At 51.0% G+C, this 23,705-nt stretch overlaps 1 protein-coding gene and 1 long non-coding RNA gene across 2 annotated transcripts in view; one reads left to right on the top strand and one right to left on the bottom strand.

Annotated features, from left to right (window-relative positions):
- krt222 (keratin 222) overlaps positions 1-20,439 on the top strand; it is a 39,814-nt gene extending 19,375 nt beyond the window's left edge. Inside the window, exons 3-6 of the mRNA XM_072487662.1 lie at positions 10,250-10,470; positions 12,827-12,903; positions 15,503-15,638; positions 18,802-20,439. Coding sequence (XP_072343763.1) covers positions 10,250-10,470; positions 12,827-12,903; positions 15,503-15,638; positions 18,802-19,015 — 648 coding nt within the window. The 3' untranslated portion in view covers positions 19,016-20,439. The remainder of the gene's footprint in view (positions 1-10,249; positions 10,471-12,826; positions 12,904-15,502; positions 15,639-18,801) is intronic.
- On the bottom strand, positions 8,209-13,448 carry LOC140398682 (uncharacterized). The gene is made up of 2 exons (XR_011937536.1): positions 13,102-13,448; positions 8,209-9,566 (listed from the first exon to the last, which is right to left on the bottom strand). It is a non-coding gene; the product is annotated as an uncharacterized lncRNA (long non-coding RNA).
- Positions 20,440-23,705: the final 3,266 nt, after the last annotated feature.

Below are 23,705 nucleotides of genomic sequence, written 5' to 3' on the forward strand. Positions count from 1 at the left end.
GAGGGTCAGTACTGAGGGAGTGCCGCACTGTCAGAGGGGCAGTACTGAGGGAGTGCTGCACTGTCAGAGGGTCAGTACTGAGGGAGTGCCGCACTGTCAATGGGTCAGTACTGAGGGAGTGCTGCACTGTCAGAGGGTCAGTACTGAGGGAGTGCCGCACTGTCAGAGGGTCGGTACTGAGGGGGTGCCGCACAGTCAGAGGGTCAGTACTGAGGGAGTACTGCACTGTCAGAGGGTCAGTACTGAGGGAGTGCCGCACTGTCAGAGGGTCAGTACTGAGGGAGTGCCGCACTGTCAGAGGGTCAGTACTGAGGGAGTGCTGCACTGTCAGAGGGTCAGTACTGAGGGAGTGCCGCACTGTCAGAGGGTCGGTACTGAGGGGGTGCCGCACAGTCAGAGGGTCAGTACTGAGGGAGTACTGCACTGTCAGAGGGTCAGTACTGAGGGAGTGCCGCACTGTCAGAGGGTCAGTACTGAGGGAGTGCCGCACTGTCAGAGGGTCAGTACTGAGGGAGCGCTGCACTGTTAGAGGGTCAGTACTGAGGGAGTGCTGCACTGTCAGAGGGTCAGTACTAAGGGAGTGCTGCACTGTCAGAGGGTCAGTACTGAGGGAGTGCTGCACTGTCAGAGGGTCAGTACTGAGGGAGTGCCGCACTGTCAGAGGGTCAGTACTGAGGGAGCGCTGCACTGTTAGAGGGTCAGTACTGAGGGAGTGCTGCACTGTCAGAGGGTCAGTACTAAGGGAGTGCCCAATTCTTTCTTTTTCCCCAATGAAGGGGCAATTTAGTGTGACCAATCCACCTACCCTGCACATCTTTGGGTTGTGGGGGCGAAACCCACGCAGACACGGGGAGAATGTGCAAACTCCACACGGACAGTGACCCAGAGCCGGGATTCGAACCTGGGACCTCGATGCCGTGAGGCAGCAGTGCTAACCATTGCGCCACCGTGCTGCCCCATGAATCTCTTGATTTTGACCTGACAATAACATGTACTCGCCTGCTCCAGTCAGAGACAGGGATAATGGGAGGAATCTTCCCAAACTTTGGCAAAGAGTCTTTTCCGGCACAAAGCTCGGTGCGAATCCCGCTGCTGTTGGGCGGTATGACCGGGACAATACTGAGAGACTCGGAAAATCATAATTTCCCCGTGAAATTCTCCTCGCCTCCGGCACAAACCAATAACCCCGGGGGTGACCCGAGCAGGTTAAACGCTGACCCCGGGGGAGACCCGAGCAGGTTAAACGCTGACCCCGGGGGTGACCTAAGCAGGTTAAACGCTGACCCCGGGGGTGATCCGAGCAGGTTAAACGCTGACCACGGGGGTGACACGACCAGGTTAAACGCAGACCCCGGGGGTGACACGAGCAGGTTAAACGCTGACCCCGGGGGTGACACGAGCAGGTTAAACGCTGACCCCGGGGGTGACCCGAGCAGGTTAAACGCTGACCCCGGGGGTGACACGAGCAGTTTAAACGCTGACCCCGGGGTGATCCGAGCAGGTTAAACGCTGACCCCGGGGGTGACCTGAGCAGGTTAAACGCTGACCCCGGGGGTGACCTGAGCAGGTTAAACGCTGACCCCGGGGTGATCCGAGCAGGTTAAACGCTGACCCCGGGATGTGACCTGAGCAGGTTAAACGCTGACCCCGGGGTGATCCGAGCAGGTTAAACGCTGACCCCGGGGGTGACACGGGGTGATCCGAGCAGGTTAAACGCTGACCCCGGGGGTGACACGAGCAGGTTAAACGCTGACCCCGGGGGTGACACGGGGTGATCCGAGCAGGTTAAACGCTGACCCCGGGGGTGACCCGAGCAGTTTAAACGGCTCCACAGAAGCTGCTCACGAACCCGGAGGATGGCAGAGAGGAAACCAGCTCCATGATTCGCTGAGGGGGACCCTGACAAGAATGTTAGATGCCGTGGAGGAGAGAAGGGTAACTATATACCCTCAGACTGGCAGGGCGCCCACCAGCAAGGTCACGAACCCCACCTGGGAGACAGTGACCCCCTCCCCTGGCGAGATCCAGACCCTCCACAAGGGGACAGGGGTGTAGTGCCGGAATTAAAATGCTCGACCTGCCAGGTCTTCCTGTCTCGTCACCCCTCCCCATGCCTCCTGGACCCCACATGCTGCCACCTAGCAGGACCCCACCACCCGACCTCCCACACGCTTCCTCATACCACCAGGTACCCCCTCCTCACAATTCATCCCTGCTCATGTGCTGTGCCCACACATTGCCAGGTATCGCCACCATCTCACCCGGCAGGGAGCCTGCTAACATCATCGTCTTTTGTCTCCCCGCAGGATAAGCTGACTCACAGCCACCGCGAGCGGGCAACGACGGGTAGGGCAATATCAGGGCTGAGAATACTGACTCCATTTGTGGGCCGATCCCTGGAGCTTGCAGGGATGGAGCAGGAGGAGGCCGGTGTGGAGGGCGAAGTGTGCCTGTGCGAGAAAGGCGAGGAGTGTTACAATCCCAATTGGTGTTATAACTGTTCAGGAAGATCCCAGAATGGATCCCTGGCTCAAAGACCGTGGGTGGGATTCTCCGTCCGCCTGTTTTCTGGTGTGACGCGTCCTCGCCAGCAGTGGGAGCCTCCATCATGCCAGCGGTGGCGGTCCTGGTGGGGGGCGGGGGGTATCTGACTCCGGAGGGGGGCCTCGGCGATGGTCAGGCCAGTAATCGGGGGCCACCGCTGAGGCGGGCCATCGCGGTCTGGGAGGAATCTAGCTTACTCGGCGCGGGCCCGCTGTGCGCTGCCGCCATGTCGCCGGTGCCTGCGCCGTACTTGGCCGCCGTGCGCATGCACGGCCCCACGGTCTGGCTAGCAGGGCCCTGCTGGCAGCCGGAGCTGCCGGACGCACGCCGGGGCTCTGCTCGCCCCCTGGAAAACGGGGAATCACCCCACACCTTCGAGGAAAACGTCCGGAGTGATTCTCACCCGTTTTCTGGCGGGCGCGGGGACTTAGTCCCCAGAAAGGAGAATCCCGACCCGGGTTTCCCAATGTGGACTCCACAAGCTGCCGGGGAATCTGTCGGCGGGTGTGCTGCCGGGGAAGCGGACAATCCCACCGACAGAGAATCCACTCCGTAAACTTTACTTTGTTTATAAAATGTGGAGGACAGAGTCACAGGATCACTAATTAGTATAAATTTGGAGTACCCAATTCCTTTCTTCCAATTAAGGGACAATTTAGCGTGCCCAATCCACCTACCCTGCACATCCTTTTGGATTGTGGGGGTGAGACCCACACGGACATGGGGAGAATGTGCAACCTCCACACGGACAGAGACCCGGGGCCGGGATTCAAACTCAGGTCCTTGGTGCTGTGAGGCAAATTAAACATGAAAGATTGGATTATTATACAATACTCTTTTACTCTCCCCTTAATTTAAATACACACAGATTTTAAGATTAACATGGATTACAAAGTAAATCTTAAGCTACAACGGTCTCATTAACACAAAGTCCCTTTTAATCACACAGATTGCCTGTGGTCAAATACTCTGCTCTGAATCCAAGCTAGTGTCGGTGGACTTTTCCTCAGAATCCACTGAGATGATTGTCACATGAACGTTTCCAAACTCCACTCCCAAAATACGCATTAAAATCTTCCCTCATAATAATGCTTTCCCTTACCAGTTTGCATTCAAAATCCAGTTCAGGTTTCACAAATTACCCTTTGAAACAAAGCTTCTGCTCCACTTTTAACAGTGAATCCAGTCCAGGATTTAGACCACCCCCTTTAGGATTTCTTTTGTCTTAAAGAAATCCCATTTCCATAATTATTTCAAATAATGCCTCCAAACTGTCTTTCTCACAAACTTTAGCACCACTGCAGACATCTTTTTGGCCTCTCATGATCCATTGTTTTTCAACTCTCTATGACCTTACTGAACAGTAACCTGTTCTAGTTCCCAATTTTCTCTGCCTCGTTAACTCCAGACTTGGAAATTTCTCTTCATTTCTCTTGTTTCCTTAACTATTACTCCATAGTATGGCTTTTCTTCTAGCAAAGCTGAGAGAGAGATGTTCCCCCGGTAACCCTCTAAAATCAACTGTTTCGACCAGAGCTGTAAGACCTTCCTTCTCTCTCAATATCTATCTCCAACTGCAATCTGGCTCTGCATTGGGGTGAAGACCCTCCAGATGATGACCTTCAGCAGCAGCCGTGTCCTTGGATGAGGAGGACGTGCAGGAGGGTGCCGAGGAAGAGCCTGTTGAGGAGGCCGAGTCGAGAGGCCACGTGAGGGTGAGAGGGTGCATGGGCAGGAAGGCTAGCGATGTCCTTATCACCTCCCAATTGATGGAGGACGAGAACTGCATGCTTGCTGAAAAATGGACACACACATCTCTGACCCGCACCTGGTGGTCGCACAGCAGCCAGACATTTAGGGTGTGGAAGCCCTTCCTGTTTGTGAAGGTGCCATGGGGCACAGAGAATGACATGGATCAGACCCTGCCCCTTTGGCAGACCAGCTATCTCCCCGAACCTCATTGACCTCTCGTTCTGTCTGGCCTGGTCCCTGTCAAAAAGAATCTATTCTCCAGTTCTGGCATCTAGTGAAACAGTCACTCACAGATCCACTTCTGGGCGGATACCTGAGAGGTTGCGCAGTGGTCCCTGGTGGACCCCTGGAAGGATCCATGCCAAAGACGATCAGGGCGGCTGCGACCTTGATGGCCAACAGGAGCAGGTGTCCTCTGGCATCAAGTTCGTCAGGACATATAATAATCTTTATAATTGCAAGAAGTAGGTTTACATTAACACTAACTACCTCATCTTACTAAGCTGAACACAATGGGCACAATGTGTCCCGTTTTGGGTGCGTTAAGCCTGCAGTGCCCAGAATGACCCCGCTATCATACGGGACTCTGTTTCTTTGCCTCGGCAAGGACCGCCCGCCGAGGCTGCACGTATCTCGCTTCCTGCGCTGCTGAGCTGAGCTGGGTTCATCAGTACAGCAAGAGACCGGGCCGCCATTTTTAAATGCTGCTCTGATCTCTTGTCCCCCCCTCAGACTCCCCACTGCAGCCTCTGGATTTCCCCAATGCCCTAACCTATCGGTCTTCAAGCAACCCTCATCCCACCTCATCAGGGCAGAAGCCTGGCTACCTGGGCACCTTGGCACTGCCAGCATGGCACAGTGCCCCTGCCAGCCTGTCACAGTGCCCCTGCCAACCTGTCACAATGTCCCTGCCAGCCTGTCACAGTGCCCCTGCCAGCCTGGCAGTGCTGCCTGGGCACCCTGGCAGTTCCCTAGTGGCAGTGCCAGGGTGCTGAGGTGGCAGTGCCAAGATACCCTGGTGGCAGCGGGAGTGCCAGGGTACCACCCTGCCCAGAGCCCATCACCCGGTGTCCTCTGATGGCCTGGGGGATCCTCCAAGGCGCCATTACTCCTGGTCCACGTCTGTGTGGGCAGCGCTAAATGCCGCCACCTGAGGTCTCCCAGCCACGGGCGTTCGTTTCCGGGCTTCGGGCGCATCGGGCACAGACGTGGTTAAGTGAGCCTAACTGCTCACTTAATCTATAAATCTTGACCTCCTCCAGCGAGGTGAGATCCACATTATGACATCTCGCGGATTCTCGTTAGATCTCAGGAGGAGTTCCAAGCGTCGCAAATCTCGCGAGAGGCCTCGTGCCACCGAGTCGGCATGACGAGTCCTTTCGATCAAGTCCCATGTCTCATTATCTACTCCCCGGGAGATCCTTCTCATCTAAGTCCATTAGCCGAAACTTCTATGATGCTTTAATTGCACCGCTGTCTCCAAACGTGTTGCTGTCTTTTATACCAGGGTTTTTAAGACTACTGCAGTTTTACACACACTAACCCAGGCCTTTAACCCTTACTGCATGTAAGACGTGTAATACAGTGGCTCTGAAATTCCTACTTCCACCCCATGCTGCCCCTTTGCACTTGTTCCTGGGCCATCAAACTGGCAGCTCTGACACTGAAAGCTGAATCCCAGCCTTTTCTCCGTAACGGAGAGGAGCTGATGGTGTGAAGGGTTAACCCCTGTGGGCCAATTTGTTCCATCTGCAAGAAGGTCAGGATCCTAACTGGGCACAATTGGTTACTCCCTCAGAGAGAAGCGGTAATAGGCACGCTGCCTAGTCAGGCTGGATAATTCAGAGACCTTATCGCTGTCATCCCTCTGTACTTAGGCCGACTGGATTGCTAATCTTCAGATGGACCAACCCAGCCCAAAGGGGACACCCGGTTACTTTGTGTTTTGAGGTCTCAGTCACCCGAGCCTGTATGGTCCAGCCGCAAGACATTCACCACATCCCATCCACCCTGTGTGCCACACGCTCACCCCGGCACCAGACACCCCCGCCCCAGCCTCCCGTGCCACAGAGAGCAGACTCCAAGACCACGATATTGTTGATCCCCCCCCCCCACCCTTGCAGGTAAAGCCACTGACGATCAACAGCTGACCTCCTCCTTCTCCCTAATTGCCCTTGCTCGGCCATCTCAGAGGGCGGCTGGGAGTCAACCACATTGCTGTGGGTCTGGAGTCACGTATAGGCCTGACCAAGTAAGGCCGGCAGATTTCCTTCATTGAAGGGCATTAATGAACCAGATGGGTTTTTACAACAATCAATGATAGTTTTGCCCTCACCATTACTGAGACTAGCTTTCAATTCCAGGTTTATTAAATGGTTTCAAGTTCCATTAGCATCATGGTGGGATTGGAACCCATGTCCCCATTAGCCTGGGTCTCTGGATTTCTTGTTCAGCAACATCACAGCTGCTGCACCTTCCCCTGTCTGCAACAGCTCGGTCCTGGTTCCATTACCGTGATCACCTTTCCCTCTAATTACAAGACCTTTTCCCTTCGAAGTACAGTCTCAGTGAGTACCGCCTGCTGGCAGGAGGCCCGGTAGACCCCTCACTGCCTCTTTTCGGGGTGGCTTGCCAGTCAGGCAGTGGTGAGGGCAGCTGCGGGCCTTCCCTGGGGGCAGAAGTCTTGCCCAGTGATAGCTGCCAGCCAATCAGAGGCCATGATTGCTGCTGGAAGGACACACACTGGAGTCCCAGGCCACAGGTAAGGAATGTGGGGTCAAAGGGTTTTGTGGGGTGAGGGGTCGCAGGAAGGTTGGCAGTGTCTACCTCAGCCTGTTGTCCCACCTTGATCAGGCATGGAGTGCCGTTGGTCAGTGGGAAGCCCTCCTCCACTGCAGAGGCAACAAGCAGCCCATGAGGTTTAGCTCTCGGGCATATCGCATGGCAAGAAGCCCACCCACAGATGGATGAAGCCCTCAACTGGTCATTAATTGGTTGGTGGAGTGGGCGGGTGTCACCATCCCTGCCTAAGTCAATTCTCTTCCCACCTCCAAGCTCATCAACATCATTCCAGCCAGTGACCTCAGCTGACTCTTCCCATCTTGACCTCCGAACCAGCTCACGTTCTCCATTCACTTCTCTAACAGGACTTCTAAACATCTGCGCGCAATGCTCCAAAATCCCAATTCCAACTCTGAGACAAAGCATAGTAATGAGTAGGGATTAATGGGTCCTTTTCAAATTGGCAGGCGGTAACCAGTGGGGTACCACAGGGATCGGTGCTGGGACCCCAGCTATTCACAACATATATTAATCATTTGGATAAGGGAACAAAATGTAACATCTCAAAGTTTGCAGACGATACCAGGTTGGGTGGGAGGGTGAACTGTGACGAGAATGCAGGGATCCTACAGCATGATCTGGACAGGTTGGGCGAGTGGGCAAACCAATGGCAGATGCAGTATAATTTGGATAAGTGTGAGGTCATTAATTTTGGAAGCAAAAACAGGAAGGCAGATTACTACCTGAATGGCTGTAAATTGGGAGAGGGGAGAGTGCAGCGGGACCGGGGTGTCCTTGTGCACCAGTCGCTGAAGGTAAGCATGCAGGTGCAGCAGGCGGTAAAGAAGGCTAATGGTATGTTGTCCTTCATTGCGAGAGGTTTCGAGTATAGAAGCAGGGACGTGTTGCTGCAATTATACAGGGCCTTGGTAAGGCCACACTGTTGCCAATTTAATGGAATACTACAATAATGTTGCTCTTTAAAATCGCCAATATGATACTGAGGCTCTTTTTATGATATGATGTTATGTCCCAACAGCGTCGCCAATACTGTGGGTGTTTATATTTCTCTTACTGAACCACGAGGCTTTCCCGTATATCAGTAAAATGACCACACAACCAGTTAGTCAGTTCAAGTTCAAAGATGGTTTATTTACACACAAGGGTTATTTCGACATGCAAGCACAATATACTACAAGTTAAACTACACCTATCAACTACAATAACCTATACTTAACTTCAGGCGACCGGCACTGTGCCAGTGGATAAGGCCTTTATCTGGATCTCACTTGGCTGGTTTGAAGAAGTGGCTCTGTCTCTGCTGGGCTCATCCGTCATGTAGCGATTGTTGGTCTTGAACTTGGCCGTCTGGTCATTATGCTGCAGTTGGGCGGGCACAGGCCGGATTCAAAGGAAGCTGGCACAGGCCGGGTCCAAAAGAGACCGAACACATGACTGTGTCCCCTTTTATCACTCTAGGGTGACGCGCTCTTTGGAGCGGTCCTTAATCTTGGACCCAATAATTCGACAGGGCTTCGATCACTGCCTTCGATTTAGGCCAATAAGGGGGCGGGTGGCTGGGCGGGTCCTTAGCGGTCATTGACCTTGGCAGTTGGGCTCTCTGAGTAAAGGGAGTGACGCCAATCAGTCTGTGGCTGTATCGGTTTCTTGAGTGCAGTCCTATTGTCCTGGGAAACGGGCCATTAGAATGCAAACGAGCGGGGGTTTCGATCAGGTCTAGCTATCTGCGTTTCAAATACAAAACGTTCTGTATCTGTCTGAGTCCTGGGTTGGCCATAATTCCCATGGTCCTTTGCAGGTGGCCATCTCAAATGGCGACAACACCTGGAGTATTGTGTGCAGTTTTGGTCTCCTTTTCGGAGGAAGGATGTTCTTGCTCTCGAGGGAATGCAGCAAATGTTTACTGATTCCAGGGATGGTGGGACTGTCATATGAGAAGAGATTGACGAGCTTAGGATTGTTCTCACTGGAGTTCAGAAGAATGAGGGGGGATCTCATGGAGACTTATAAAATTCTAACAGGACTGGACAGGGTAGATGCAGGGAAGATGTTCCTGATGGTGGGTGTGTCCAGGACCAGGGGTCACAGTCTGAGGATTCAGGGTAAACCATTTCGAACAAAGAGTGGTAAGCCTGTGGAATTCATTACCACAGGAAGTAGTTGATGCTAAAACTTTGACTATATTCAAGAGGCGGCTGGATATAGCACTTGGGGAGAATGGGATCAAAGGCTATGGGGAGAAAGCAGGATTAGGCTATTGAGTTGGATGAACAGCCATGATGGTGATGAGTGGCGGAGCAGGCTCGAAGGGCCAAAAGGCCTCCTCCTGCTCCTATCTTCTATGTATCTACCCTGGTCCCAAAGCCACAGAGCTTTTTGATTTTAAACAAGGCGCTCGCTCCCAGTACTGCCAGACCCCGGGTCTCTCTTCAGCTGCAATGGACGCGAGAAAAGTGGAGATGACAAATCTGGAAATTGGGTAAAAAAAATAAAATTAGATGAAGCATAGATCTGAGTAGCATAGCTGTCCCAGGCTTTTAGCATTACCCTTATCTCCGTTAGAAATATTTACATTGTGATTCCTGTTATAAAATAAATCAAAATACTGCAGGATGTGGAAATCTGAAATAAAAACAGAAATTGCTGGAAATACTGAGCCAATATCTACAGAGAGAGAAACAGAGTTAATATTGGGCCCAGTTTTAACTGACGCACAGATTTCAAATCAGGTGCAATGTTTCCACTCATGAATTTTCTTCGGAATGTTCTGGAATGAATCGTGGGATCGTAGCATGCTTACAGTAGAAAAGGAGGCCATCGGGCTCACTGTGTCTATGTTAGCCCTCTGCAAGAGCAACCCAGCTATTCCCACTAACGCACCCCCCCCCCCCCACAACCCCACAACTTATTTCCTCTTCAGATGTGATCGATGTGAAGATTAGAATCATCACTGAAAAATTGTGACGATTGGAAAGGTTTTTGCAGCATACACTAGACTTGGACGAATACAACAGAGCTAGGGTGATGTGTGTGATGAGCAACTCTTGTGAAAATAAAAGCAGCTACATTCCTTGTGAGTATAAATATTAGGTCAAAGGCCTGGGCCGAGAATTGTCACTGACCTGGTTTGGATTGATGTGTGTTCTCACAGCAGAGGGGATTGCAGAATTCGCTGCAGGTCACTGAGCAGAGGTACCAGCTCCACCTGAAGAGTCTGGGCTCTGTGATCCACCATCTGGAGGGCGACTTACAGGACGTCAGGAAAGACATCGGGAATCAGGTTTGGGAACACGAACTGCTGCTCAACACCAAGATGAGGCTGGAGAGGGAGATCGCAATGTATCGAAGTCTCCTGGACAGAGAGGACAGCAGGTGAGCAGTGAGGGTTGACATTGGCTAGTGAGGGGGGGGAGAGGTATGGCCACTGATGGAGTAGGGGGTAAGGTGTGGCTGGTGATGGGGGGGGAATGAGGGGGGAGGGGGTGGAGTGTGACCGGTGAGGAGATGGAGTGTCGGTCGGTGAGGGAGGGCGGATGAGGGGGGAGGGGTAAGGTATGGCTGGTGGGGGTGTGGTGGTCTGACATATTTTGTCTCTATCTGTGGGGAAGGAGTTAGTAACAAAACAACAACAACTAACATTGATGCAGCATGGTGGCCTAGTGGTTAGCACAGCTGCTTCACGGCGCTGAGGTCCCAGGTTCGATCCTGGCTCTGGGTCACTGTCCGTGTGGAGTTTGCATATTCTCCCCGTGGGTTTCGCCCCCACAACACAAAGATGTGCAGGGTAGGTGGATTGGCCACGCTAAATTGCCCCTTAATTGGAAAAAATAATTGGGTACTCTAAATTTATGAAAAAAAAGATATAGCACCTTTAACGTAGTAAAATGTACAAAGGCACTTCACAGGAGTGATCTTGAACAACATTCAACACCAACCCATATCGGAACTGAAGTCAAGGCCATTAGTGGTGGAATGATTCAAGTCAGGAAGGTCAAGATGCAGGAATTAGAGGAGTGTGGAGAGTGTGGTGGGGCTGGGATAGGTGATTCCTGAGAGAGGGAGGGTTCAGGCCAACCAGGGATCTGAACACAAGGATGAGAATTTTCAAATCGAGGTGTTGCCCAACCTGGAGTCAAGATACATTTACTTCAAGTATGATTCAATAAACCAGAACAGGCAAAGAATCAGCCTGGGATTTTCCTGCTCTTTGTTAGTCAGTTACTTAAAAATAAATTTAGAGTACCCATTTCATTGTTTCCAATTAAGGGGCAATTTAGCGAGGCCAATCCACCTACCTTGCACATCTTTGGGTTGTGGGGGCAAAACCCACGCAAACACGGGGAGAATGTGCAAACTCCACACGGATAGTGACCCGGGGCCGGGATCGAACCTGGGACCTCGGCGCCGTGAGGCAACAGTGCTAACCACTGCGCCAAAGTGCTGCCCCTGTTTGTTGGTCACAGTTGATTCTTGCACTCAGTTTTCAGTGAGTAAAGGATGCCCAATACGAGAGGTTTTAACTATCAGGAAAAGTTGAAAAGGCTGTGTACTATCAGGGCCTGGCACATGTATGGCCAGTGTGTGCAGTAGCGCCCAAACAGTGATGCAAGACAATACATGACCTGCACCAAGGGGTCAGTTGGACAGATGGGTGTGTATAAGCGAGCATGGACACAGCTTATACGCTTTTCTGTATATTTGCAAAATTTGCAAGCATCAATGCTGATTTAAAGTTAACCCATGTGTGACTACGATGACCTTTGGTCATCTGTCCTAGTCTTGTCCTCCATGTTTATTTTTTATTTGTTCCTGGGATGTGGGTGTCGCTGGGTCAGCATTTATTGCTCATCCCTGAGGACAGCTAAGAGTCAACCACATTGCTGTGGGTCTGGAATCACATGTAGGCCAGACCAAGGACGACAGATTTCCCTCCCTATTAGTGAGCCAGATGGGTTTTTACGACAATCAGCAATGGTTTCATTGTCATCATTAGACTTTTAATTCCAGATTTTTATTGAATTCAAATTTCACCGTCTGCCCTGATGGGATTGGACGCAGGACCCCAGAGCGTTACCCTGAGTCTCCGGGTTACTGAACCAGCGACAATAATAACAATCGCTTATTGTCACAAGTCGGCTTCAATGAAGTTACTGTGAAAAGCCCCTAGTCGCCACATTCCGGCGCCTGTTCGGGGAGGCCGGGACGGGAATTGAACCCGCGCTGCTGCCTTGTTCTGCATTGCAAGCCAGCTGTTTAGTCCACTGTGCTAAACCAGACTACAACTCAACTGCCTCAGCTTCAAATTGTGATTTATGGTGTCGCTGTGAAAGGTGCTGTATAAATGAAGGTTGTAGTTGTTGAAAAGCAGAATTAATATGAAGCAGCTTGAACAATGAGTGGAGGTAAAGAATTTAATTGGGAGCTTCGATATTGGGGAATGACCAGAGATTATTCACCTGCTGTGTAACAGATTGACTTTTAAACTGGAACTTCACTTGCCACTGGCTAGAAAACCTGTCACTCAGAATGGCTGATAAACTGCTTAGATTACCCTGCATTTGTCACCCCGTGTCTGGCTCAGCGATGTTTCAGAGAGTGCAGTTTTATGGAAGATGAGAATCTTCCCATAACTAAGACTGCTGGCGGGCTGACAACTCAAAGAGAGCCCACAATCAAAGTTTCCCTCTGACGCTAAACAAATAATTTTACAACATTTTCTACATTTCAGACTCTGCGGTGCCTCGTCTGATAGAAATCAAACATCCCGCAGGCCATTCAGTCAGAAAGGAATGACCCCGCCTTCGGGTAAGTGTGATCTGTGATTTGTTTCACATTTTTGGAAGGAGACTTGTCGAAACACAACATCCAGTCTGTGTTTCAGGCATTTTTAATCGAGTGCCCCACACAGTATTGGACAGCTGGATGTTCATGCCTCAGGAACAGGGTAGAGGGAACTTTACTCTGCAAAAAAAGAAAAATCCTCCTCGCAACTTAACTTCCTACCTATCTTTGTAACATCAGCAAATTTGGCTACGATCTCGTCATCCAATCGTCAATGGAGATGGTGGCTGTTTGGGTAGTTTTCTCCATTTTGTTTTTCTTCCTGTTCCCCACACCACCCTCTGCAGGGAGAAGGTGTGGACAATGTGCTTTCCTGAGGGATGGTCGTGTCGTAGTGGTCTCAATGTGAACAGGCTATTCCCATTGGCCAGGAGACTCCCCTCTGGAACAGAGGAGAAATCAGCCGCATGACTTTACAGAACTTCATTCCGCCAGCTTGGTTTAACATTGAATTGTGTTGTTTCTATTTATTCCCTGGATTGGGCGTCGCCAGCAATCTCATATTTACTGCACATCACTGGTTGCCCTGAGAAAGCTCTCACCGTGTAGGGGGGGGGGGGATTTTACAACCTACCTCAGCAAGTTGTGAAATGAATTAAATTAATGGTCACTTTTGGGCATGCACATGCAAATGGCCAAAAAATTGATGTCATTAACATAGAATGTAACCAAATTCACTGATAAACCTCAGACCAAGAAACCTGGCGGCTGAAACTGAAACTGTCCGAAACGCGATCGGCGATCGGCCGAAGAATCCAAGTTTCCGAACAAATGGGGGGGGCGGGGGGGGCGGTTTTGCAATGCTCCACCCCCTCCAAAGCGGCGTACTCGGAGAGTCGCCACGCCACATATCGATGGCCTCAGGACATTGGGGGGCGGTCCTCAGGCAATGTTCTGCCCCCGACCGGACGGGTTCCCCACGGCGTCGGTCTCACCCGCCTGGAACTTTGGCGTGGCGGCTGCGGACTCAGTCCAGTGCCGCCACCGTCGGGGGAGGGCCGGTCCGCGAGCAGGGGGGGCATTATTCGGGTCTAGGGGCACTGTCCAGGATGCGGGAGCCGGCCGAAGTGGGAACAGTTTACGGACCTGGTCCTTGAGCGTCCGCCGCCATGTAGCCACTGCAGGCGGGGGCTCTACGCTGCCGTCCTGCTAGACCCCGGCAAAACGGGGAATGGGTCGCCATTTTGCACCATTTCTCCACCGTTCCCGCTCCGGCGTGGGGACATAGCCCCAGAATCGCCGGTGTGGGGACATAGCCCCAGAATCACCGGTGTTCCCGCTCCGGCGCGGGGACATAGCCCCAGAATCGCCACCGTTCCCGCACCGGCGTGGGGACATAGCCCCAGAATCACCGGTGTTCCCGCTCCGGTGTGGGGACATAGCCCCAGAATCGCCACCGTTCCCGCTCCGGTGTGGGGACATAGCCCCAGAATCGCTGGCGCGGGGACATAGCCCCAGAATCGCTGGCGCGGGGACATAGCCCCAGAATCGCCACCGTTCCCGCGCCAGCGTGGGGACATAGCCCCAGAATCACCGGTGTTCCCGCTCCGGCGCGGGGACATAGCCCCAGAATCGCCACCGTTCCCGCACCGGCGTGGGGACATAGCCCCAGAATCACCGGTGTTCCCGCTCCGGTGTGGGGACATAGCCCCAGAATCGCCACCGTTCCCGCTCCGGTGTGGGGACATAGCCCCAGAATCGCTGGCGCGGGGACATAGCCCCAGAATCGCTGGCGTGGGGACATAGCCCCAGAATCGCCGGCACGGGGACATAGCCCCAGAATCGCCGGCGTGGGGACATAGCCCCAGAATCGCTGGTGTTCCCGCTCCGGCGCGGGGACATAGCCCCAGAATCGCCGGCGTTCCCGTGCCGGCGCGGGGACGTAGCCCCAGAATCGCCGGCGTGGGGACATAGCCCCAGAATCAGAGAATCCAGCCCCACATCTCAGACTGAACAGAATAAAATTGACTTTCTTAAAACGGTTGCTCAGAGCTGTTAGAAACTGTTGCTGATGTTCTCTCTTCTTGCGAGGAACCTTCTAACCAATGAGAGTGGTTTCGCCCCCATGGATGTCAGAAATTGCGCGTTTGTTTTTAAACAAAGTCCAATCAAAATTTCAGTGAGAGTTGCGGGACCAATCCCAGCTCACCCCTCACAAAGCATTCCATCATCGTTAGGGAGTAGGGTGCTCCTTGTCTACCTTGACCCTGAATGAAAACGCACGACATCATCACCTTACAGGAATGAATGGAGAGCTGCTGAGTTCTGACTGTTAAGTTCTAGCACAGAGACAATGATTGAGTTAATGCACCAAAGAACATCTAGCTCTAGACTAGTCAAATTTATTATTGTATCACAAACTGTGGGTTGGAAACTAATGTCAACAAACTGGAACAATCACAAACACCACTAACCACGACAAATTCTCCTACAGATTTCCCCTCGGTGACAGTGTCACATGGTATAACTTGCCTGCCACCTAGTGGTCGGAGATCTAACATATTTACATGTACAATTGCTTCTGCATATCACTACACTGACTGTTGATAGACTTGATCCACAGGGTTTCATCAAACAGCTTCTTCAGCAGTGGCCACCATCGCAAGCCGCCTAGAGCAGAGGATCGAGATGGTGACAACTCAGGAAATTTTAGGCCGCAACTCAGTAGCTGAGAGTTCAAAAGCTCGCGGCAAAATTAAGTAAGCGGAACCGTTTTTATTTAATTCTTAACGGTGCATTGAATATATACAGGAAAATTGCTGCCAAACTGTTTCATTCCTTCACTGGTTAGGGCGACACCCACTCCTCGTTATTGTGACGATGCGATGCTCGTTATTGTTTCGCCAAGTTCTCGGTTTGCGCTGAGCAAACCGGGTTGTGATTTTTCCCACCAGGATGTGTAGCTGGAGTCAGCTTAAAGGCCCCCATCATTGCTCAGTCTCCACCCCGGGAAGGCGGGGGCAGGGGCAGGATAGAGGTGGTCCCACCAACCTCGGAAGCAGATCACAGGCAGCCACAATGGTGGGTGGGCCTGTAGCCAGGATGAGCTGGTTAGAAAGCCACGTGGAAACTCCCGCCTGTACTCATTATCACTACCTGGCTGAGGCTCAGGACTCACAGATGCATTTGCTTAAAAGAGGCTCTGTTTTGACAACTGAGTGGAGTGTTTACTTTGTTTGACATCTTAATTTGGTTGGAATTAACTATTTTTTCTGTAATTTCTTTGTCCATGTCTGTATGTTTATTTGGACAAGATTAAGAAGTGTGAAGTGGTTTAAGATTCCTAGACTGATAATTGCCATGTCAAATTGATACTTTTGGAGGGTTGTAGGTGCAGCACTTTGTTACAGAGGATTTCTGAATGGGTGTTTTTTTCTCGCAGCATTTCAACATTTCCCATTGTAATCGTTTGGTTCATTGGTATACAGAGTGGATGGGTATAGAGGGGAAATAGAAGACATGTGGCATGGGAGGCATGGAGGGCACAGTGTAGTGGGATTTGAACCTGGTTGTAAACCCCTAACCTTCATAATGTGACAGCACTCCCCATTGAAGCACAGTTAGGACATGTACAGAGACATGGTCACTTGTCTAGGGATGAATATCACTACATTGCCTGAGCTGCTACAATAGTGAATATATTTTAAAAATAAATTTAGAAGACCCAATAATATATTTTTTCCTCATTGAGGGGCAATTTAGCGTGGCCAATCCACCTACCCTTCACATCTTTGGGTTCTGGGGGCGAGACCCACACAGACACGGGGAGAACGTGCAAACTCCACACGGACAGTGACCCAGGATCGAACCCGGGTCCTCGACGCCGTGAGGCAGCAGTGCTAACCATTGCGCCACCATGCCGCCCCTTACAATAGTGACTATTGACCAGTTGAGTTAACAATAGAAAATCTGAATTTGAGCAGGTGCCAACAGCAAACCTGATCTACGTGGTTCTCGGAGTTTGAGGTGAGGAACATAGGAACAGGAGGAGGCCATTCAGCCCCTCCAGTCTTTTAAACCATTGAATGAGCTCACAGCTGAACTATAACCTAGATACCTGCCTTTGACCCAAATCCCTTAATAAGTCTGGATAACAAAAATCTATGAATCTCAGATTTAAATTGAACAATTGATCCAGCGTCAATTGCAGAATTCGGAAATTCTACTACTCTCGTGTGCAGAAATATTTCCTAATATTACTACTGACTCTAACCCCGAGACCTGGACTCTCCAACCAGGTTTTCTCTATATATCCTTACTGTTCCCCAGTGTCTCAAAAACTTTGATCAAATAAAACCTTGTAAATTCCAGGGAATACAGCCCTAGTTAGTGTAATTTCCCCAGGTAATTTAACCCTTGGTGGCCTGGTATCATTCCAGTATATCTACACTGCACTCTCACCAAGATCAATGTAGGCTTCCTAAAATCAGGCAAGCATCTGGGACAGCTCAAACTAACTTCAGAAGTCGTCAATCCAGAGATTTGCATTTCAGTATACATGACGGGTTTTATGGAGTACACGGGGAGAAATGGTTTCCAGTGACACAAGGGTTAATAACAAACGGACAGAGATTTAAGGCGTGAATCTCCGGCCGTGTTGGGCTCTAGCTTGAGTGCAACGCGGCCGAAGAAGTCCTCCATCGAGCCTCCCGACAGCTCCGCGCCTCCCGGGATTCTCCAGAAGTCTAACAAGGTGTCGGAGTCAGAATCCAGTCCCAAATGGATGGGACTGAATGACGCTCACAGACATAGGTTGTAAACCTACTTGCGAACTACCTGCCCGGGATCCACCAGCCTCCCTCGATTCTCCAGCCTCCACAGCGAAGCTGCAGACTGGCCACACAAACGTGGACCAGGCGGAAAGGCACCCAGGAGGTCTTCTGGGCCATTGGTGGCCGCAGGGTGATCAGGGTAAGTGCAGAGTGGCTCCCTGACCCTCCCCCTGGAACGTGGGCACCTTGGCACTGCCACCCTGGCAATGCCAAGCCAGCAGGAGCACTGCCTGAGTGCCAAGATGGCAGTGCAAGGGTCACCGAGTGCCAGGATGGCACTGCCAAGAGTTGGGGGTGAGGGGGGCCTTGCCCATGAAATGAGAGTGGAGGGGAGGGTTTGAAGGGTGGGAGAGTGCAGGGTAGGGGCCTTCGGGAGGTTGGGTGGGTGATGGGTGGGGTTCCTAGAAGGGAAGGGGTGCTGTAAGGGGGCTTGGGGGGGGGGGCTGAAGAGGGGGACCGCCCGGGACCCCATAGCGGGGTGTCCTCACTTGGGAGGTGTGGAGTAGTGTCCATGTGTGTGTGTGGGGGTGACATTGTCCAATGGATGGGGGCGGTGGGGGACCCACAAGCTCATTTAGAGATCAGGGCACCCTTTCAAAATGGCGGCCAGATCTCTGAGTTCAGCTCCCCAGTGCTAAAAAATATTCTAAGTGTGCCCTAAACCGGTGAGACACTCCCCAGGGCCCAGAAAAGTCACGAAGTGTCATTGAATAGCGGCAGGGAACTCGCCGGCAGGCCCGGTGAGAAACTCCCTGAACAAAACGCCACAAATTAACTTAGAAATATTTGGGGAGAATCGGGCCCTTACGATATTAGGACAAGAACCAAAGAGAAATGTTTTACTCAGTGAGAATGCTGCGATCTGGAATGTTCTGAACAGGTTCAATAAGGGAATTGAATAAAGACTGAAATTTTCAGGATATGAGGAGAGATTAGGGGAGTGAAACTGATTGGCCAACTCTTTCAAACAACCAGCACAGGCTCAGTAGGCCGAAGGCTTCATTCTGTGCTGTAAGATTCCATCGAGTGAGTAATCGCTGTGCTAACGTGTTCAAAGTCAGTCTGCTCAATATACTTGTGATTGTTTCAGAACAGAGAAAGTGGACGAGGTTATCAAAGAGTGGGAATGTTCCTTTTTCAAGGATAATCCACACCTCCGGAAGAAATCCACATCACTCCGGTTCGACCTGCACCTGGCAGCGACAGATGAAGGCTGCCCACAGAACAAACAAGGCAACCTCCCTGACATCGAACTCAGGCTGGTGATGAGAAAATCAAACAGTATTCCTTCTCTCAAATCATAACTGTCACCAAAGCACAGCATAACGAGTGTGGTGTACAACACGCTCTGTCCTCAATCTCTACTTGAAGCTCTTGCAGTGTACTAATTGGTGTATAAGTGGGGGTTCAGTGGGGGAGGGGGGCTTTCCTTCAATATTTATTACATTTCTAAATGAACGAAGGCGCATGAAAAAAAGCAGCTGTAAGTTAATCAGAAAAGTGTTGCCGCAAATCAAAATACTGCAGATGCTGGAAATCTGAAATCAAAACAAAATTGTGGAAAATCACGACCGGTCTGGCAGCATCTGGAGGGAGAGAAACGGAGTTAACCTTTCAGGTCCGGTGAATTTTCTGGAGACCTGAATCATTAACTCTGATCCTCGCTCCACAGACGCTTACTGACCTGGCGGGTGTTTTCACAATTTTCAGCTTTATTTGTATTCCATAGCAAGTTGTTTTTCAATCAATTGTCTCTCACGAATATTTTTCCCGGTGGAAGTGTGGTCACTTGTTATTTTATTTCAAATTAAGAAATGTTAAGAAAATTACATTTCAGCTTTGTTGTATCTGACAAAGCAAGTAGAAAGTTTTACTCAGTAAAGGAGGTTAAACTATCGACCCCCCCTCATTGACATTAGCCAAGTCCGGCCACTTCCCGCGAGAGCCTCGTCCAGAATTCCCGACGATCGTTACGGCCCGTGAGGTCTAACAAGATCCCGCCTACTTAGCTATGCCTGCGTCAGTTCTAGGGATCCACTGGCCTCGCCTAAGCAACCCCAGCTGGACACAGTTTAGCCACAACCGGGGACCAGGTGTACCTGCACTTGGGGGGTGGGTCAACCATGTGTTCGGAGGCAACTAGGTGGTGGCACCCTGCCACTGCTGATGCCACTCAGGAGCATTGTGATACTGCCAGCCTGGCACCCTGGCAGTGCCACCTGGTCACCCTGGCAGTGCCCCCAGGTGGCACTGCTAGGCAGGGGCACTGCCAGGCTGCCAGTGCCAATGTGGCATTTTGCCCACGCCGGGGATTGGGTCCAGGGGTGCCCTGTCCATATGAGGTGGCGCCTCAGTCACTTCCTGCATTGACGAGCCGAGCTCCTGTGCAGGAAATGCGACTGAGTGCAGCCTTGGGGGGGCTGTTCCCCCCCACCCCCCACAGAGGCCCGAAGAATAACAGAGTGCCATTCGATATCGGGGTCATTCCTGCCTCTCAATGACACTGCTAACCCAGCCCAGAATGGGGCCCTTGTTTTTTCAGTAGATCTAGCCCTAATTTTATCAGCGGGTGACAGTCCCGCAGCTGGAATTTACCTCAGCACCTTAGTTGGGGGTGAGGGGTAATGAATAAATCAGCCCTGGCTCCTAAAATAGAAATGATGTGGAGATGCCGGCGTTGGACTGGGGTGAGCACAGTAAGAAGTTTTACAACACCAGGTTAAAGTCCAACAGGTTTGTTTCAAACACTAGCTTTCGGAGCACTGCTCCTTCCTTTCTGGAACATACCGCTTCATTCACCTGAGGAAGGAGCAGCGCTCCGAAAGCTAGTGATTCGAAACAAATCTGTTGGACTTTAACCTGGGGCGACATTCTCCGACCCCCCGCCGGGTCGGAGAATCGCCGGGGGCTGGCGTGAATCCCTCCCCCGCCGGTTGCTGAAGTCTCCGGCACCGGATATTCGGCGGGGGCGGGAATCGCGCCGCGCCGGTTGGCGGGCCCCCCCCCGCTCGATTCTTTGAGCACCTTTGGGGCGGCGCGATGCCCGTCTGATTGGCGCCGTTTTGGGCGCCAGTCGGCAGACATCGCGCCGTTTCCGGAGAATTTCGCCCCTGGTGTTGTAAAACTTCTTACTAAAATATAAATGCATAGAAATGGCAGACAGGCCAGGAGTGGGCTCGGGCCCTGCTGAGAATTACTGTCAGGGTAAGGGCTGGCAAACAATGGTCTCTGCACCTTCAGGGGAGAGAAAGAGAGATACGAAAAAATCTATAATAATCAAATGCAACATGAATATGTAAGGCCCGAAATAGCTTCATATTTTAAATGATAATTCGGTTCCTATAATACTCAGAGATCATTAGTGAATGTACTCAGGTAGGCTAATCTGTGGAATGTATCATTTATCGCTTACATACACACAGCAAGCAGAAGTTAAAAATGAGAAGCCGGGCAGCACGGTGGCTCAGTGGGTTAGCCCTGCATCCTCACAGCGCCGAGGTCCCAGGTTCGATCCCGGCCCCGGGTCACTGTCCGTGTGGAGTTTGCACATTCTCCCCCGTGTTTGCGTGGCTTTCACCCCCACGGCCCAAAGATGTGCAGGGTAGGTGGATTGGCCTCGCTGAATTGCCCCTTAATTGGAAAAAATGAATTGGGTACTCTTAAAAAAAAAATTTTTTAAAATGAGAAGCCATGTTTAAAATACAGGAAAGGATTGATTGTGCCGTACGGGAGAGGTTCTAAGATCACTGCCAGGTTTGCAGGGCGGGACGGTAAGTTTGGCAGAGTGTTTCTGGTGCACCTGAGTTAGCCGGGAGGTTGCTGTTTAAGTCCTGGGGGAGTTTGCTAGTCTGGTTTGTGTAGCTGTAGCCTCTTGGAGCAGCATTTTCACAACAACAGTGACAACACCCATTAACAGATAAAAAAAACTAACAAGGAAGGATTCAAAAAGTATGAAAAGTAGGCAGCATTATTTAAGGACAATGAAAGATAAATGAGGAAGGGCGAGATAAGCCGATTGTGATTAGGCAAATTAACCAGACAAGTCGCAAAGTACTTGAATGTGGCAAGGAACGATTGGACTGTCAGATCTGTTGTCTTCCCTGAATGGGTGAGGACTCAAAACTCAGAATTAAACATGGAGAATGCAGGAAGGTTGGAGAAAGGCGCACTCCAAGTCACACTCCCATGTATAATAATAATCTTTATTGTCACAAATGGGCTTACATTAACACTGCAATGAAGTTACTGTGAAAAGCCCCTAGTCGCCACATTCCGGCGCCTGTTCGGGTACACAGAGGGAGAATTCAGAATGTCCAATTCATCTAACAGCACGTTTTCCGGGACTTGCGGGAGGAAACCGGAGCACCCGGAGGAAACCCACGCAGACACGGGGAGAACGTGCAGACTCCGCACAGACAGTGACCCAAGCCGGGAATCGAACCCGGGTCCCTGGCGCTGTGAAGCAACAGTGTTAACCACTGTTCAGAAGCATTGGTTTTAATATTTTGTATCATTTGGTAAGGGCAATCCATGTTGAGAGTCAGCAGCATTTAGGCTGTGCTCAAAAAAAGAGCAGACTACAATGCGTGGTAGGACAGAGTTAACTCCATAACGATATACTGAAGGCGAAAAGCTGCCAGAATGCTGGAGCTTCATTAATTTGTGAGAGAATTTAGGGTGGAACTGTTCCTGCAACATTTTCTTACAAAAGACATTTTCTTTCAGATGCAGATGAGTTTGTTGTGCATTTACGGAATTTCCTGTTTTGAATTACACACCTGCCCATCTGCACCTGTCAACCTGCCTCACCCACCCCCACTGAGCTCACTGACATGCATCTGCCCCCAGGCAACACCTCAATTAGAACATTCTTTCCCTTGTCCTGGAATCTCTGCAGGGCCTCGCCCTCCCTCTATCTCTATAATCTCTTCAACTCTACAACTCTCTCATCTATGCCCCTCCAGTCCCTTCCTTTTGTCCAACTCCCAGTTTTACTCTCTCCACCATTAATGGTCATACCTTTAGCTGCCTGACTCTTAAGATCTGGAATTTCCTCCCTAAACCTCTCCACCTTGCCACATGTTCCTTCAAGATGCTGCTTAAATCCTATCTCTTTGATCACACAGGACAGGCTAAGCTTGTATCTGCTGAGTATAGACGAGTATCATAGATTATCATAGAATTTACAGTGCAGAAGGAGGCCATTCGGCCCATCGTGTCTGCATCGGCTCTTGGAAAGAGCACCCTACCCAAGGTCAACACCTCCACCCTATCCCCACAACCCAGCAACCCCACCCAACACTAAGGGCAATTTTGGACACTAAGGGCAAGTTATCACGGCCAATCCACCTAACCTGCACATCTTTGGACTGTGGGAGGAAACCGGAGCACCCGGAGGAAACCCACGCGCACACTGGGAGGATGTGCAGACTCCGCACAGACAGTGACCCAAGCCGGAATCGAACCTGGGACCCTGGAGCTGTGAAGCAATTGCACTATCCACAATGCTACCGTGCTGCCCCGAGGCGACTTGATTGAAACATGGAAGATCCTGAGGGGTATTGACATGGTTAGTGTGAAGAGGATGGTTCCTCTTGTGGGAGATGCAAGAACTAGGGGTCACTGTTTAAAAATACTGGTTGTCTATTTAAGACTGATTTGAGGAGAAATGTTTTCTCTCAGAGGATTGTGAGACTCTGGATTCTCTTCCTCAAAAGATAGTTGAGGCAGCCTTTCAATATTTTTAAGGCAGAGGTAGATAGACTCTTGATAAGCAAAGGCCATTAGACGGGAGAAATGTGGAGCTGAGGTTAAAATTGAATCTTATTGAGGTTCGAGGGGCCAAACAGCTTCCTCCTGCTCCCAATCCGTTTGTCTGTAACAGGAAGCAGGAACAGATTTGGGCAACAGGTGGGATTTATGTTGCTGATGAACATTTGGCCCAGCCTGTCTACGTTACTGTTTATCCCCATGCTCGTTTGGTATTCAAAATGC

Source organism: Scyliorhinus torazame, chromosome 21, assembly GCF_047496885.1.
Source record: "Scyliorhinus torazame isolate Kashiwa2021f chromosome 21, sScyTor2.1, whole genome shotgun sequence".
NCBI classification, from domain to species: domain Eukaryota; kingdom Metazoa; phylum Chordata; class Chondrichthyes; order Carcharhiniformes; family Scyliorhinidae; genus Scyliorhinus; species Scyliorhinus torazame.